Source organism: Pseudophryne corroboree, chromosome 1 (assembly GCF_028390025.1).
Source record: "Pseudophryne corroboree isolate aPseCor3 chromosome 1, aPseCor3.hap2, whole genome shotgun sequence".
Lineage (NCBI taxonomy): Eukaryota > Metazoa > Chordata > Amphibia > Anura > Myobatrachidae > Pseudophryne > Pseudophryne corroboree.
The window spans coordinates 833,485,779-833,504,193 of record NC_086444.1 but is presented as its reverse complement, the minus strand read 5'-3'; the positions used below and the strand labels follow the sequence as shown (position 1 = coordinate 833,504,193).

The window sequence follows — 18,415 nt, the reverse complement described above, 5'->3', positions numbered from 1 at the left end:
AAAGCTCTTTTGCATGGCCGCCGCCTTCCCCAGGGCTTCCAGCGTCTTCACCTGGTGGGCGGCGGCTGCTAAGCTCTTTTGCATAGCCGCCGCCCATCCAGGACTTCCGGCGTCTTCAACCTTCAGGAGCTCTTTTCCGCTCCTCCTCCGCCGTCGGACTGACAGCCGTTCCCTCGCGCTGACTTATATAAGTCAGCCAGAGGGGGCGGAGCGATGACGCGGCGAGCTGTGATTGGCTCGCGGCGGCCATCTTCAATTTCAAAAATGACGCTGAGGCGCCATTTTTGAAATGGGTTACCGCTCCGCTGCTCAAACTCTGCAACGCCGCCCGCACTCACGCCGCCCGCACCGCCGCAACCACGCTCCCGCACCCACGCCGCCCGCACCCCCTCCGCCCGCACCCACGCCGCCAGCACCTCCGCCGACGCCCGCACCTCCGCCGCGCCCACAACAGTGATTGACATCGGATCCAGTGACGGATCAGCTGGCCAATCACTGTGGCCTCACTGACAGGGACGTGCTTTCATGGGTTAAAAGCACGTCCCTGTGTGAAAGCGGCACCACTAATGGTGCGCTTTCCCATAATTTTTCAATGGGCTTTTAATGCCCATTGCTAGGCCCCGCGCGCGCCCGCCCGCCCCTACCTTTCCCTATCTGACAGGGAGGCACCACGATAGGTGCCTCCAAAACACATTTTACACAGGACTCGGATGATTAGGATAATATAAAGCAAATACTTATGACACAGAATATGTGTCATAAGTATCTTCTTTATATTGTTTTAATCAGTAATGACAGGGGAGGCACTGCCTCCCCTGCCTCCCCTGACTGCACGTCCCTGCTGACAGTCACCCCTTACTAATACAACTTACTGACACGTACACCCTTTACTGACAGATAGCACTTACTGACAAAAACACACTGAAACACCTTACTGATAAAAACACTTACTGACACCCCTTATTGACAAAGATACCATTTACTAAAGATACCGCTTACTGACACAGACACCACTTACTGACACAGACACACTGACAGACACATTTATTGACACAATCTTATTGACACACACTTACTGACACAGAAACACTGACACAAACACACTAACTGACACATGCACTTATTGAAACACACTGACACAGACACCACTTGCTGACAAATACCTCTTACTGACACATACCAGTTAGTGATACATATATACTTACTGACAGACACCCCTTACTGACACAGATACCCTTTACGGACACAAACACTCTTACTGACCGATAACCCTTACTGACACACACTGAGACAAACACCACTTATACTCATTTCAAACCACCAGCAATATCCCGGGTTCTTGCACGTGAATGCGCAATCCAGGATATTGTGCAGTCTGAAAGGGGACAGTTGAAATAACTCGGGTCCAGCAATCCGATACTTCAACTCGGGTAGCAACCAAGGTTGAAGCTGGCTTCAATCCGGTTTGTGGTGCAGTGTAAATGGGTAAGCTGGATCGATGAGACCTGGGACCTGTTGACTATAGTCTGAGCCAGCGCTTGGAGATTATGTCATCACCAAATGCTATCTCCACACCTAATGTCGTGACGTAATTGAACCCAGAAATAAGCCAGGTCAGTACAGCCAGTCTGAAAGGAGTCTCAGCAGGGATATACCCATGTACAAATACTGGGTGCAACCCGGCATTTGCAGTGTGAAAGCAGTATTACTGACAGACACTATTTACTGACACACACACACACACACACACACACACACACACACACACACACACACTTACTGACCCAAACACCACTTACAGTACTGGCAGACACTCCACACACACAACACAGATAAACTTAGTGACACAGACACCACTTACTGAAATAGGGGACAGAGGGAGATGACCGGGACTGGTGTGTGCTGCGTCTCGCTGAATGACGCACTCTCCCTCTGCTCTGAAATCCACAATGACCCAGATCTCCTAACAGACAGCAGCCTCCTCCCTCAGGCCGTTCCCCTCTTTCATCTTGCATCTGATTGTCTTCAGAAAGCGGTGGGATTGTGGCGGAAATGGTAAGTATTAACTACAGATGGGAAAGGGGGTGGAGCTTTAGATGATGTGGAGGTGGGGCTGTGGGTCGGTCTGGGGACGGAGTCTATGGTGGATTCAGGACAGTAGATTGAGCAGACTTTCAGTCGGGCCCTGGTGTGGTCAGAACTTTGGCCAGCCTTCCGGTCCGGGGTGGGGGTTACTAGGCAATGCTACCTTGGGCAGCCAGGATGGACAGTGAATGAGCTGGGCTGTTGGTGGTGACAGGAAATTTTGTTTTTATCTGTCAACACTGGCTGCACTACAGGGGATCATGTGGGCCTATTTTCAGTGGGGGACCTGGAGCTGCAGCTCCATACGCCCAATTGTTAATCCGTACATGTCTGCCATCATGTGCTTCATACTGTACGTTCATACTCATCTTGCTCACTTGGTGTTGTACTCTTATCCATTTATAACATTTTATTTTACCTCAGGTAAACTATGGAAACATTCTCAGATATACCAAATTAGATACCTCACAGAAATTCTGTTTCTACTACATAGGCGTTAATTAGATGAAGACTAGATTTGGGGCGGAGATATGAATGAGGCACAAAACAGATAAACCTAGAGCAGGCCTGGCCAACCTGTGGCTCTCCAGATGTTGTGAAACTACACATCCCAGCATGCCCTTTCACAGTTTTAGCCTTCCCTAATAGCAAAACTGTGGCAAAGCATGATGGGACCTGTAGTTTTACAACAGCTGGAGAGCCACAGGTTGGCCAGGCCTGACCTAGAGGGACTGATTCAGATTTGTAAGTAAAGCAGAAAAAAAAAAAAACGCAGAGAAAAAAGTACCTTAGCTCCTGAACAAACCATGTTGCAATGCAAGGGGTACAAATACATCTATGCTTTATGTAGCCCCCCAATACTGAACAGCTTTATTTTTACACAATTTATCATTGAGTTTGGACATGAATCTACCAACTCTAAATCTCTGCACAACCTCTCGTACCTGCAGTTAGAAATGTGTGGTTCGGTTTCCTGAAAGACGAACACACCTGAACTTAGTGGTTCCAAGTAGAATGGAGTCCCAGTTGGGAATCACTTTGGGGTTCCGAGTGGGACAAGGACCTGGCTTGGGTCTCTTGTCAGTTTGGAACCTGGATTTAAAACCCGAACTCAGGTTTTAGATGGGATGTAAACAGGTCCAAATTCCATGACTTCAGCTGTTTTTATTGATTTTTCTCAAATATTTTTCTCAATGTTTAGATATATTTTATCTATTTTAAAGGAATCCAAATCCGAACCAAAACATTGACGGTGGCTTTGACAAAACCAAAACATGGGAGTCTGCACACCACATGCAGCATGGTTTTACCAAGGTGTAAAGTCACTTTCTCTTATTTGCGTTGCTCCCAACTGTAAATCAGCCCAGCATCTGCAAGAATACAGTACTTTGGGGCCTATTTATAATGTGGGGATATTCCCTGTAAACTAATGTTTTCAGTGGATTCTGCATATATTAAGTATCACCCAGATGTACTATGGAAGGATTGCAGCAGATATCTCAGAAGACACTCATGTCATTCCTGGTGCAAGTGGCTCTACTCCTGCAGTGTGACATCATCATTTCACATTTTCAGCGGACAGGGCAAAGCCACACTCTGGCAATGCATACCCTCATATAACATTTCACACACAGTAGTTTCATTAGTTTCATACCCCCATATAATATTTCACACACAGTAAAAAAAACAAAAAAAACCCCAACATCAACTAATATAATAAGAGCAGGGCCGGCTTTTCGTATGGGCTCAATGGGCACTTGCCCAAGGGCCCGGGAGTCTAAGGGCTTTAGGCTGATAGGTGAGGGTCCCTTCTTTCCAGGGGTACCAGATTTTTGAAAATCAGCCTTAGGGAACCTGAGATATCCGACTTCAAAGTAGTGGTCCCCATCCAAGCCTGTTAACTGCTCTTCCCAGCCAGATATCTCGGGTTCTGTCTGACTTATAGTTTTTCTGAGGGTATACGATAAAAGCTGGGATTCTTCCCTTCCGGTGGACACTGGCAGCTTGTCTATACTATGCCCAGAGCCAGACATATCAGCCTTCCAGCAGCTGGTCTCTGCTCCAGCTCCACATGCCTTGTATGCAGTTTTATATTTTCGTTGGTGGATTGCTCTGGCTCCTGAACTCTGATCCCCAAGTCCCCCAGTACCTCCTGAAAGGTGGGAGACTAATTTTTTCCTGCGACGTACGGTGGTGTGAGACAGGCGAGGCAGAGCCTTCCCTGTCACACTAACGTTTGCGCCAGAGTTTTGACTGTATAAAGTATATGGAAAATACAAAGAATATGTTTAAAATATCTTCTTTGTATGATTTTTATAGCCAAACTCTGGAGTAAAAAGTGTATGGTGGGTGAGGCAGTGCCTCCCCTGCCTATCTTTTCTGCACATCTCTGATTAAAACTCTCCTAATTTTCAGGAGTTTATACTGCTGCACCTGTGTATAATGCCCACATGTACCCATGGGCTCAAATATTGTGTGTAAATATGGCTCTGGTGCTAGCCAGTGCCTCCGGAACCAATTTCCTCACCGCACGTCCCTGGTTTTTTCCCATTGAAATATAAAAAATCGATTTCCAGGAACTGGAGATTTCTGCAGCCAAGCAAGCTGTCCTCCCACCAGAAAATTATGAATATTAAGCCCACTCCACTATCCACCCGTCCTCTGTGTATTAAACCCTGCCCTACCACCCAGTGCCCCTTCTACAGTTTAGTGTATTCCCTCCCGCCCCATCTCCCACCATCTGTGCAGCAAAAGAGCACTTAGCAGCAATTTACTGCTCCAGGTCCTACATGCTGAGCGGAAGATAGAACACCCTCTACCATCGACGGGATATCAAAGCTGACGCTGATAGCACACCCCACCCCTACCGCTGCGGGATGTGTAGGGGCCCCAGTGCACTGCTTTGCCTAGGGGCCTACACTGCTAAGACAGCCCTGAATATGAGGGGGCCATAAAAACACTTGAACTTAAAAACAATTAAGGATGTGTCGCTGCTCAGGTTAAATGTTGCCAACCAGCCCCTTCAAGACGCACACTAAGAACACTTAGCCTTCGTGTGAACGTCCCATTGTCACCCAGTTTCCTCCATTCAGGCCCAAGTGGAGATGAAATGAGTTGCATAGCATGCACGGGTGTAAAAATAGCAATACTATCCACAAAACACATTTAGAAGCAACTATGAATTAACCCCAGAATGTCTCAAAATTGGCTTTTCATTGCATAAGTGTCTTACATAAAGTGGAACTTTAAATACTTTTTAATACTGTAAGGTTTTAAGATTTTACTTACGACTGTAAATAAGGTCCTGTGCCGAGTCAGCAGTGATTTCTAAAAGTGAAAATAACAATCTGTGATTATCATTCAATGATAAAATGACAGCATTTTATGTGGCGATGAGGAAATGGATTAAAATAGTTCTTACACAGCTTATTATTGCTATAATTCTTATTATGCCTGATTTACCGTTGTTTCCTCATTAATAAAGTAACAGGTACAGTAATGTGCAAGGGACCAGACACTATTATGAATTACTATTTTGTGTGTGTATCTCTACTGATACTACCATATGCTACTACAGTAATTATGCACAGTAATTATACAGTCAGTGCCCCCAAAAGATCTGGTCGGTACTGGGTGTGGGTGGGGGGAAAATTGTGTGGGGAGCATCACCATACCCTATTGCACATACCGGGGCACTCTTTGATGGCTTTGGGGGTGGGAGGTTTACACTCTTATGGGAGGCCTAGGCCTGGGATTATAGCAGGGACATGCGGTGAGGTAAATGGCTGGGGAGGAACTGGCAAGTACTAGAGCCAGAGTTACACACAAGATATGAGCCCAGTGGTTCATGTGGGCATTATACACAGATGCAGCAGTATGTACTGCTGGAAATGTGGTGAGTGTTGATCTGAGGAGGCACTGCCTCACGTGCCATATACTTTTTACTCCAAAGTTTTGACTATAAATATGATTAGAATAATACAAATAAGATATTTCTAACATATTCTTTGTGCAACAGTAAATACTATACTATAAACAATACCATTTTCACTGTTGGGCTAAAGCTTTCACAGATGCAAGTGGCAACATGTTACAGATATCCAATCTGTAGAAATATTAGCCTTTACTGTAGCATTACATTTACTTTCCCCACCAATTAGACATATTGCTATCACAATTTTTCCAGTACAGTGACCTAGGATTATAAGCGACATGTACACTACAGAATGTAAACTAAACTGTAGTACAACTGTACACTTCTTGTAATAACACTGTATTATTTCCACATTTACAGTTTTACTACCTTATACTGTGCCCAGGTCATTATAGAGAAAAAAAAATCAGGGTAATAAAGGAACATTTTTAGAGGTACTAAACATGGTCATATCCCCGTGACATGGGCTGATAAGAGCCCATCCCAGAATGAGAGTGTAGTAAAATGATGACTTCCGCAGCCTCTGATGAGATATATGTGCAACTGTGCAGGAAGGGGATGGTGTCTACTAGGGACGTGCGGTGAGGTAAATGGCTTAGGAGGTACTAGCTAGTATGAGAGACATATTTACACAGAATATATGAGCCAAAGCGTTCATGTAGGCATTATACAATGATGCTGCAATATATACTGCTGTAAATTTGATGAGTTTTGATCAGAGATGTGCTAGAAAGGTAGGAAGGGGAGGCACTGCCTCACCTGCCATAGACATTTTGCTCCAGAGTTTTGACTATAAAAATAATTAAAATAATGCAAAGAAGATATCTATAATATATTCTTTGTATTTTTTTAAATACTTTAAATAGACGAAACTCTGGAGTATACTGGAGTATGACATCTGCCTCACCTCACTGCACGTCACTGGATCACAGGTGTACAGAGGACCCATTGGCTAGTTCAGGCCACCTGGATTGTCCAGGTCCATAGTCAAGTACCCCCTGATGGCAGCCCGGAATAAAGTTATTGAAGGTACTGCTTCAAGTACAGTACACATGTTGTGTAAAGCTGGAAACACATGGGGCTATCCAGAGCTTAGTTCAAGGTGCCAGGATCAGTATTCAGATTACCCCAGCAGTTATCTGGTAACATCTTTTAATGCCGTTTACTAACATGTCTGATCATGAAAAAAAATTTAGGATCAATTTTTGGGAGGTATCACAATACCTTTTTGGGTCACACGATGAGCTATTAGATCAGTTGCCAAATATTGTCTGTAACATAGCCCTTAAGCGTTGTTAATGTATGTAATTAGGGTTGTGACCTTTGGTAAAGGTTAAAGACAAATAGAATATCAGTAGTAGTGTAATGAGCAGCATATTTGTAAGCTGCCCATTTCCTGTTTGCCCCTTTCACTTTTCTTGCCTTTTTTATTTGTGCATTTGTACTGTAGGCAATTATGTCTTTGTTTCTATTTCTAGATTTTCAGACGGTGAGGAATTCCCATGTTTGACCTTTAATATGAGAAACATGACTGATAGCAAATTCTTTACTTTTTGACCAAAGTCAATAAAGCCTTTTGTCCATGGTATTAAGAAAATGTCAGTGACATAGCATCTGACACATGATCGCCACTCGCCATGCAGTGTGTACTGCACATACACCTGGGCTTGTCAAAGAAGGGCGGTACTCCAACCTTTATGTTAACTTCAGTGAATGCTAGTAAATGGAGCATGCAACTCTTAAAGGACACTGCCATGCAGACGTTGTTCCTGAACCACATGTGCAAGCAGACTTGGGTATGGAATCGTTTAACCCAATAGGCTCCATTCAGTCCCATAATTATTTGCAGTACATGGGTTTAGGCAAGTGGGGTTCTTTAAGTGTAACAAATAGGACATGGGTAGCAAATCCAAATGTCAGTGCTGTAAATAAGATACATAGAAGAGTTTTCAATTTACTTTTTCTGAGACCATTTAATGATGGGACAGTGCGGAGGATGGTGTAATGGCTAGAATTACTGCCGCTCAGCTCTGAGGTCATGGGTTCGATTCAGCTTCCTCCCACACTCCAAAACAAGATTCGTAGGTTAACTGGCTCCCAGCAAAAAAATAAAATAAACCTAGTATGTAAAGGGGGGTACACACAGGGGCGATTTTTGCTTAATTTCTAAGCAAGATTGCTTAGAAAAGAAGCACACATCGCTCTGTGTGTATGCCCCATAGCGATAGTGATGCGTGATGGAAACAACAAAACCTACTCTAGTGACGTTTTGGCAGTGCTGAGCCCCTACCTCCAATGAACCTTTTGCAACACAAAATAGAGTCTGTGAACCCAGTAAATTCAAAGCCCCAAGCTTAGGTGGCTAGTAGACCATACAACCCGTTTCTGGAGGCTTGCGATTAATGCAGCACTAATGCACACTTTATACTGCACTTGCTACAGCCCTGCAGCTTGTCTGATAGTCTGACACAGATCCTCCTTTTTTCTTGTTGTGAACACTCATTGGTTGTCAGCGCTCACAATAGCTAAAAGGAAAGTGAACATGGAAATGACAGAACATGGACTAAACATCATGAGGCATTATATCTGGTTCAAAATAAACCTGTTCTGGAATACAATACAAAGCATTTTGAAAAGAACAGGTGTAAAAGGGAACAATACTTTTACTACATCAGTTTCATATTCTGTACTGTAAGAATCAGGGTGAAACAAGTAGTTTAACCTTTATAAGATGTACGATGGGCAGAGGAAACATGAGTACTTGTGGCTTTGCTCATGCTTTCTCTATGGTTCCACATTGCAGCACCATGAACTACTTCGCTTTGGTGTCAGACTGTCAGTTTTGATAGAGCATATTAATATTTAATAGTCCTGGGCACATTTTATACTCATCTTGTTAAATACACAAATTAACTTCTATCTAAGCTGTCGTTTGAAATCCTTTTTTTTTTTAAAGTGAGCAGCATGCGGGCTACTTGCCTGTCAATTGCAGTGAACTCTTGTCAATACTGAATTGTGCCCCAGTCGAGTTGTTCATACTTTCTATGAATATCTTCTGAACTGATATATTTTTGTTCACAGTATTATCAAACGAGAAAATCAACAAGAAATCAGGAATGACACTTCCTGGGCTGCAGAGAAAGAGGTCAATAATATATAATAAATAGACATGTTTAGTTGAAGCACAGTAATACGCTGTTCTACAATAAGTCACTTAAATGCACATTAGGCTGTTAGCAGCATCATTTCTTGGAATGAGCAGGGATCGCTACTGAATCTGAATATACCCATATTAATGTTGTAACTTCAAAAATATGATCGGTTAAAAAAACTTTGACCCTCTATTTAATACAAATTATGGTTGAAATAAATGTTTATTTTTTAAAAAGAGAACACTATATCCTACACATTAACAATAAAATTCTTAATATAGTTAAATCATTTTATTGCCAAATCGAAAAAAAAAAGTGTTACCCGTGGCTAGGTTGTGGGTGAAAAAACCATAATAATCAAAAAACACCTAAGTAAATGAAGTACACCAAGGAATGGAAAGTAAAGGATCCCCCATAGGAGGGGTTCATGTGTTAACTTAGAAAATAACTATCCAGCATAGTCACATTATATAGTAAAATAATTAATGGGCTGCTTTGGTTCCATATGATTATGGGTAATTGTATCATGAGCAACAGTATCTAAGGTGCTATCAGATGAAATTCAGGTGGAAACATCCTCAAAAAAGGTAATATTGGACGCAAGCATATATACTAAAATCATGCTTATTGCTTTTATTGAAATATTATTTAGTGTATGGAACAGCCAACAAGCAACTGCAAATCATTTCACAGGTTTAAATCTGTGGTGTAAGCAGACAGCAGCAAGTAACAGTCCAGAACAGGATATCATGGTAGCATTACCGCATCCACTGCCAATGCACACTTGGAAGTTCAGGGGTGTAAAGTGCGCAGGTGATATGGTCAGATTTATCACCTTGCACCTTGTTAGCTAGGTAGAGATGGTGAGCCACTGAATCTGTGTTGGAGCCCACACAGGGAGAAACAGGGGGTGTGCCCACACCTTAGTGCTGCCCAGAGAATACAGCCCAGGCGGGTGTTGCAGCCAAGCAGGCCAGGGTGCCTGGAGGCCAGCATCCATACCTGCAGGAGGCATGGAGGACTTTGAGTGCCCTGAATAAAAGCTAGGTTTTTAAAATTTTCTGTTCCTGTGTGCTAATGACATTAAAGCACCCGTATGCTTGTTTCAACCTGGACAATAGTAGGATGGACAGCACCACTGATCATCCTACTAACTATATACAGTATATATATATATATATATATATATATATATAAATATTAGAAAAGGGACCACTCCTGACTCCATCCTGCTCCAGCCCACAGACTGCTCCATCCCTCTCTGCCTGCTGCTTCACTCTGTCCCACCCATCTAGTGTTCAACTCTGCCTCACCACCTCTCTGCATGTTCCTCTGCCTTCGCTCTCTAGCACTTTGCCCCCACTCTGCCCACTCCTCCGTATGAGAGACAGACAATTATTACTGCACTGGTAAAGGTGATGTTATGGATTTCGCAAATCTTCCCCTGGACATTTGCCTGAAGCAAGATTTGGGTGGAGGCACTCCCAGATGAGGTGAGAAGAATGACATTGTTACTCAAGTTACACATAACATAACACCATATCTCAGAGGGCCCTGGTAAATGGGTGTTACTGTACATTTAAAGCACATACAGTATTCAAATATCACATACAGAGGCGGAACCACCGCCAGTGCAACCAGTGCGTTGCACTGGGGCCCGCCTCTGTCCAGGGGCCCAAAGCATGTAATGAGTCAAACTGACTCATTACATGCCGCTGTGCGCTGCGGGCAACCGCTGCTCGCAGCGCACAGCCGCCCAGAGAGGAGAGGAGCAGCGGTACGGGGGAAGGAGGAGGGAGGCGGAGGAGGGAGCCGCAGCAGCGCTTTGTTACTGGTTGAGGCGCTGCTGCTGCTGCCCCTCTGCTTCACTATAGGCTGTCTTCCGAGAACAGCCTATAGTGAAGCAGAGGGGCAGCAGCAGCAGCTCCTCCACCAATAACACAGCGCTGCTGCGGCTCCCTCCTCCACCTCCCTCCTCCTCCTTCTCTCCTGCCCGGGAATCGTGAGTGACCAGAAGCTGCACCGAGGAGCCTGAGCCAGAGGAGAGGGTAAGTATAATTCTTCTTTCTCTTTCTTTCTTTCTTTCTTTCTTTCTTTCTTTCTTTCTTTCTTTCTTTCTTTCTTTCTTTCTTTTTTTATTGGGACTGTCTGCCGCAATGTGTAAAAATGGGGAATCTGCCTGCCGCAATGTGTAAAAATGGGGAATCTGCCTGCCGTGATTTGTAAAAAGGGGGAATCTGCCTGCCGCAATGTGTAAAAATAGGGAATCTGCCTGCCGCAATGTGTAAAAAGGGGGAATCTGCCTGCCGCAATGTGTAAAAATGGGGAATCTGCTTGCCGCAATGTGTAAATAGGGGGAATCTGCCTGCCGCAATGTGTAAAAAGGGGGAATCTGCCTGCCGTAATGTGTAAAAAGGGGGACGCTGTCTGCCGTAATGTGTAACAAGGGCACGCTGTCTGCCTTAATGTGTAAAAAGGGCACGCTGTCTGCCGTTATGTGTAAAAAGTGTACGCTGTCTGCCGCTATGTTTAACAAGGGCACGCTATCTGCTATTATGTGTAAAAAGTGTACTCTGTCTGCCGCTATGTGTAACAAGGGCACGCTGTCTGCCGCTATGTGTAACAAGGGCACGCTGTCTGCCGTTATGTGTAAAAAGGGGACGCTGTCTGCCGTTATGTGTAAAAAGTGCACGCTGTCTGCCGTAATGTGTAAAAAGGGGGACGTTGTCTGCCGTAATGTGTAAAAAGGGGGCGCTGTCTGCCGTAATGTGTAAAAAGAGGAATCTGTCCGCCGTAAGGTGTAAAAGGGTCTCTACCTGGTGTAGAGGTGTTACTGTGCGGCGTAATTTGAATAATGGAGACTACTGTGCACCGTTTTATGAATTGGTATTATTTTGTGGCCACACCCCTTCCCCACGAAGCCACGCCACTATGTATTTTTGCGCGCGCCTACGGCGCTCACTGCCCCTGTTTTGCATGCAGGGGTGGGGCTCCGATGCCGTTTCTTGCACACAGTGCTAAAATGTCTAGTTACGGCACTGTTGCTAGGTATCCATTTCTCTGGCCCTGAGCAGGTCCCCCTCACCAGATCCTCTCCAGGGGTGAGGGGGTGGACTTGGATGGGATGGGGGGGGGGCCCAAAGCATTTTGTCGCACCTGGGCCCACCGCTCACTAGTTCCGCCACTGATCACATACCTGAGGCTAACAACTTGAGAACTGTTGTACTGGTCCTTGAGCTCTGAATTGTCAAATGTTGATTTAACCTGTGTGAAACAAAATGTATTTAATGAAACAGTTATAACAGTTACCAGCTCCAGAATAATGATAGGGATACAAAATCCAATTCCAATGCCGATAATCTGATTGGGGCACAATGAACAGCGCATAGTCGCAAATGTTCAGTAATTATCATTCTGTCAGACATGTTGAAATCAATCAGCATGTAGGATAGATCTGGTAATTGGTCAGAAGCATCTGACAGTGGATGCACTGTCATGGCTGACTGACCAATATTTTCCCTCTCCTTCATAGGAGTGGTTAAACTCGCGACAAGTTGTAAAGAAACATGCACAGATCAGGTAGAACCGTGCATGCTTCTGTGTGTAAAAGATAGAAAATAGGAAAAACAAACAGGATAAAAACAGCGTGGGGTCACCCCCTAAATCATAACAAGCCCTGGGTTCTTTGACCCAGTCCTGGTTCTAAAAATACAGGGAAACAAAATGTGTGTGGTTCCCCTGTATCGTAAGAACCAGCACCAGCTCTTGGACCGGTCCTGGTTCTAAAAATAGGGGAAACAAAATGAGTATGGGTCCCCCAAATTTTTAGAACCAGCACCAGGTTCTACTAGCAGGGGGTTGATGCCACAGCCAAGTGACACACTTGACACTCTAATGGTGGCAACCAATAGCTATGAGTCTATGACTAGTGATAACCTAGCGGTCCCCACAATTGAAGTTAATATAGGTTGTGCTTATTGGCTGAAAGAGCCTCTCTCAGCCAATCAATGCTCCAGCAATGTTTCTAATAGGAGAAGGTCCCAGTTAACGATCATTCGGGAAGTAGTGACCATAGAGGTCACTACTATGTCCACTGGCTTACAGGAATCGTGGATTCCACATGGACAAGTAGATGTGATCTACACCAGGAATATGTGAGTATGTGTGAGTGTGTGTATTAAAGTTTTGCTTTCACGGTTCGTGTGTCCTGTCATTATTTTAATTTATTTTACAGGGGGACTATAGGTAACAGCGGGCCTTTAATGTCCCTCATGCAGGTACTTGCAGTTCTCCAAGTACCAGCATGCAGGGGAGGCTTGCTGGGAACTGTAGTCCTCCTGTAAAAAAACAGTATTATTTTCAAACTCATGCACGGATCTTACTGATCTATGCATGCTTCTGTTAAACTTGCCTGTCAGAAGCTGGTCTATTTATTGATGAGTTTTTGGTAAGGTTTTTGGTGCGAGTTTAGACCTTGTGCCCTATTACATTGGCCAAGTTGTATATTTTCCATAGGAAAACATCTGGATGCGAGTTTGTCCATTGTGAGTTCCAAGAATCAGGGGCGGAACTCCCAGAGGTAACTGAGATGCCTGTTGCCCGTTTTTTTGTGCTTCAATGCTGAGAAATACAAGTAGGTAATTATCCATCGTGCAATACCATCAGGAAGGTGTCTGACTGGCTAAAAATTAATTCTGCAGCAGTACAACAACCCCAAACATACAGCTAATGTCATTTAATACTATCTTCAGCAGGAAGTCCTGGAAGTGATGATATGGATCCCACAGAGCCATGATCTTAACATTTTTGAGTCTGTCTGGGATTACATGAAGCGACAGAAGGATTTGAGTAAGCCTACAGCCACAAAAGATCTGTGGTTCCTCCTTGCCGAGTTCCTTCAAAAACTGTGTGCAAGTGTACCTTTAAGAATTGATGCTGTTTTGAAGGCAAAGGGTCTCTTCTGTTCATTCACGTTGCATTTTGTTAATTGATAAAAATAAACTATTAACACTTCTATTTTTTTTAAAGTATTCTTACTTTGCAACATTTTTACCATATCTGCCTAAAACTTTTGCACAGTACTGAATATATGCATACACACGCACACCATACTTGTTTTCCATTTTTTGGGGGGAGGGGGGCACCAAAGTCCAACTTGCCTCCAGGCAACTGGGATGAACTTATGCCCCTGGCGGGAATGTGAGAGACATGCGAGGTTGCATGTTCTTGCACCCTATTACCTCGCAGTTTAATCAGAACTCGCTATCACATTTAAGGGCAGATGTATAAAGCTTGAGGAAGTGATAAAGTGAAAGGTGATAACGCAACAGCCAATCAGCTCCTAACTGTTAAGTTATACGCTGGGTTTGAAAAATGACATGAGCTGATTTGCTGGTATGTTATCACCTTCCACTTTATCACTTCTCCAAGCTTAATACATCTGCCCCTTAGCCCGCTATATGAAAGCCTGTACAGTAAATCCAATTTGCTTATTACAGGTTTAGCACTATAGCCGCTGATGCAGAGTTGTCCACAATTCCACCCCAAACTGCAGGCCATGAAAAGCCTGACAGAACTAGGAGCAGGCAAGCCCCAGGAGGAAAAAATCTAATTTACCACATGAACCTTTTGATGTCATGCGTGGGGCAGTTTAGAAGCGTATAACTTCTCAGACACATTGCTTACCACATGTATGTGATATTGTGGTGACTGGCAACAAGAAAGATGTTAGACAGTGGATCACTCTGCGGTCTGTCTCCGTTCCCAGCACTAGAGGCAGCTTCCCTGCTCTAGTGTTTCCCTCCTAGTGTCATCTCAGTGCAGGAGGAGGTGCTTAGTGCACAGTCTGAGAGAGTTCTTCCTGAGTGAGACAACTTCACTGACGTGCAGCTTCTGCTCTTCTGAGTGTGTGACCTTGTCTACCCCACAGCCGCACCTTGTGTGTATACAGCCACATCTTGTGTGTACTGATACACTGTGTTACCGCTGTACTGCTTCACATATACTATGAGTTCCTGCTGTTGCAGAACATCTTCTATATACTACAAGCTGTTATCTCTGTTATATAAATAAACATCATCCTGGTTAAGTGCTGTTGTGTGTACTAACATCCCTATCCGACACCGCAACACTCTGCCAAGAAAAAACACCATGTTCTAGAGGATCTAGTGGTGGTATGACCAAGGCTGCCAAGAGAAATCCTGGGCCCCGGTACAACAGCTTTCTGGGCCCCCCGCCTCCCTGGAGCACAGCAGGCGGGGGTATGGCCACACCTCTTTGGAGCATGGCATGCCTCCCAGCCAGGGCAGTAGAGAGCCTGGCTGGGACCAGGTACTTTTCAGGGGGCATGGCCTAATCACAGGAGGCGTGGGCCTGGGCCCCCACATCAGTCCTGGGCCCAGGTAATTTGTACCCTCTCCCCCCCCTCTCGGCACCAATGGGTATGACCCCAGAGTAGAAGTTTCCTTATAGCTACAGTACCTACTTTTTAAATCTTGTCTCTGGGAGAAGCTCAGAGAGGAGACACAGTTTACCACTTAGGGGGAAGGACCCTGGCTGTCATGTCTCTAGGCACCTTCCCCAAAATGCTGCTATTCGTGGGTCCATCAGGAGGGGGCGGGACCAAATTATGTGAAAACGAGCCATTTAGCCCACCCCTCCATATGGTGCCAATATTCCCTGTATAATCACCTCATCCCGTCCACTTCACTGGGAAGCGGGCAGGATGCGGGAGATCTGGCCACCCTTCCATGGGTGTGGGGGGCTGTAGTCTCCTGCAACTTGTCAGTGGTCTACCACAACTTGCAGGATATTAGGCAGGATTTAGTTCCCCTGTATAGGGTTCTGTAGTGTCTTCATGGTATTGTGATCCCAGGACAACGCCTTAATCATGTACATCAGATATCCCATGTCCCTTATTGGCAGTGGTGCAAGTAGAAAAAATGTCTTATAGGTACTGTGTGCATGCACCCCCCAAAAAATGGGTGTGGCCAAATGCCACATGGGGCGTGATACACATATAGGGGGGCCAGATACACATATGCCCCCACAGTGCCAGATACGCCCCCACCGTGCCAGATATGCCCCACCGTGCCAGATGCACAAATGCCCCACAGTGCCAGATGCACAAATGCCCCCAGAGTGCCACACATTCCCACCAGAGTGCCAGATATGCCCCCACAGTGCCAGATATGCCCCTATTTTGCCAGATGCACAAATGCCCCACAGTGCCAGATGCACAAATGCCCCACGGTACCAGATGCACAAATGCCCCACAGTGCCAGATGCACAAATGCCAGATATGCCCCCACAGTGCCAGACACACATATGCCCCCACAGTGCCAGATATGCCCCATAGTGCCAAATACACATGCCCCCACAGTGCCAAATATGCCCCTTCAGTGCCAGATATGCCCCCACAGTAACAGATACACATATGCCCCCACAGTGCCAGATATGCCCCATAGTGCCAAATACACATGCCCCCACAGTGCCAGATATGCCCCTTCAGTGCCAGATATGCCCCCACAGTGCCAGATGCACATGCCCCCACAGTGCCAGATATTCCCACCAGAGTGCCAGATATGCCCCCAGTGCCAGATATGTCCCCAGAGTGCCAGACATTCCCACCAGAGTGCCAGATATGCCCCCACAGTGCCAGATATGCCCACACAGTGCCAGATATGCCCCTATTTTGCCAGATGCACAAATGCCCCACAGTGCCAGATGCACAAATGCCCCATGGTACCAGATGCACAAATGCCCCCACAGTGCCAGATGCACAAATGCCAGATATGCCCCCACAGTGCCAGATACACATATGCCCCCACAGTGCCAGATATGCCCCATAGTGCCAAATACACATGCCCCCACAGTGCCAGATATGCCCCTTCAGTGCCAGATATGCCCCCACAGTGCCAGATGCACATGCCCCCACAGTGCCAGATATTCCCACCAGAGTGCCAGATATGCCCCCAGTGCCAGATATGTCCCCAGAGTGCCAGACATTCCCACCAGTGTGCCAGATATGCCCCCACAGTGCCAGATATGCCCCCACAGTGCCAGATACACATGCTCCCAGAGTGCCAGATATGCCCCCACAGTGCCAGATAGGCCCCTACTTTGGCAGATACACATGCCCCCACAGTGCCAGATATGTCCCCAGAGTGCCAGACATTCCCACCAAAGTGCCAGATATGCCCCCACAGTGCCAGATATGCCCCTATTTTGCCAGATACACATGCCCCCAGAGTGCCAGATATGCCCCCACAGTGCCAGATATGATCACACTTTGCCAGACACACATGCCCCCAGAGTGGCAGATATGCCCCCACAGTGCCAGATATGCTCCCACTTTGCCAGATACACATGCCCCCAGAGTGCCAGATATGCCCCAGCAGTGCAACTCACCACACTGTCTTATTCCTCTGCTGATGCTGGGGAGAGGAGAGCACAGCACGTGCCCCTCCTGCCCTCAGTCCGGTCTCTGCGTCCTCCTGCGGCGGCATCCCGTATTTTAAATCTGGCGCCGGTCCGCAAGCCAATCAGGGATCGTGGTCCGGCAGCTCCTGATTGGCTGCCAGTCCGTGAGCTCTGATTGGCTCACGAACTGGCGTTTCAGTGCATGCCGTGGGCCGCCGGACTGTCATTGTGTCAGAGAGGAGAGGAGAGGCGCATGCCGCGCTCTCCTCTCTCCCTAAAGTGGTGCACTGCAATGTGTGCAGGTGGCGGTGCCAAATTCTTAAGGGTACTCCGTACCTGACTGTACCCGCACTCTTGCACCACTGCTTATTGGTTACATACTAATATTAATTTTCTGTATTTACAGCAGACTGGCATGAAACAAAATAGTTATATACAGCAATTTCCAGCATTCAACCCAGATTTTGATACTATAAATGTTACATGTTAAATGTATGTTACCTGTTAAATGTATGTTTACTATAGTTTAGAAAAAGCCATTGGTGAGCTGATTCTGAGTCTGTGTGACCACTTCAGTGACAGCTGTGGCAGCCTGCTAACTAGCTTATGCTGATGCAATAATCCACCGGAGTATGTAAAAACTCTGTGCGACTGCATGTGGCAGCGTATCCCACCCACTGTTTCACCATTATTAGTATATGGGCTTGCACTCAACTCATATTGTGTGAGTCCCTGTTCTATTCACTGGTCAACTGCCTGAGGAAGCTGATGGACACCGAGAAATGTGTCACAATTTAAGTGAGATTATATTTTATGCTTTGTA

At 45.7% G+C, this 18,415-nt stretch overlaps 1 protein-coding gene and 1 long non-coding RNA gene across 2 annotated transcripts in view; one reads left to right on the top strand and one right to left on the bottom strand.

Annotated features, from left to right (window-relative positions):
* LOC135049928 (transmembrane protease serine 11C-like) overlaps positions 1 to 6,791 on the bottom strand; it is a 91,478-nt gene extending 84,687 nt beyond the window's left edge. The window contains exons 1-2 of the mRNA XM_063955953.1: positions 6,779 to 6,791; positions 5,374 to 5,412 (exon numbers count right to left, since the gene is read on the bottom strand). Of these exons, the coding sequence (XP_063812023.1) occupies positions 5,374 to 5,412; positions 6,779 to 6,791 (52 nt within the window). The remainder of the gene's footprint in view (positions 1 to 5,373; positions 5,413 to 6,778) is intronic.
* A 2,306-nt stretch (positions 6,792 to 9,097) lies between these two features.
* On the top strand, positions 9,098 to 14,138 carry LOC134911884 (uncharacterized). Its single transcript, XR_010176936.1, has 3 exons — positions 9,098 to 9,164; positions 13,687 to 13,808; positions 13,923 to 14,138. It is a non-coding gene; the product is annotated as an uncharacterized LOC134911884 (long non-coding RNA).
* Positions 14,139 to 18,415: the final 4,277 nt, after the last annotated feature.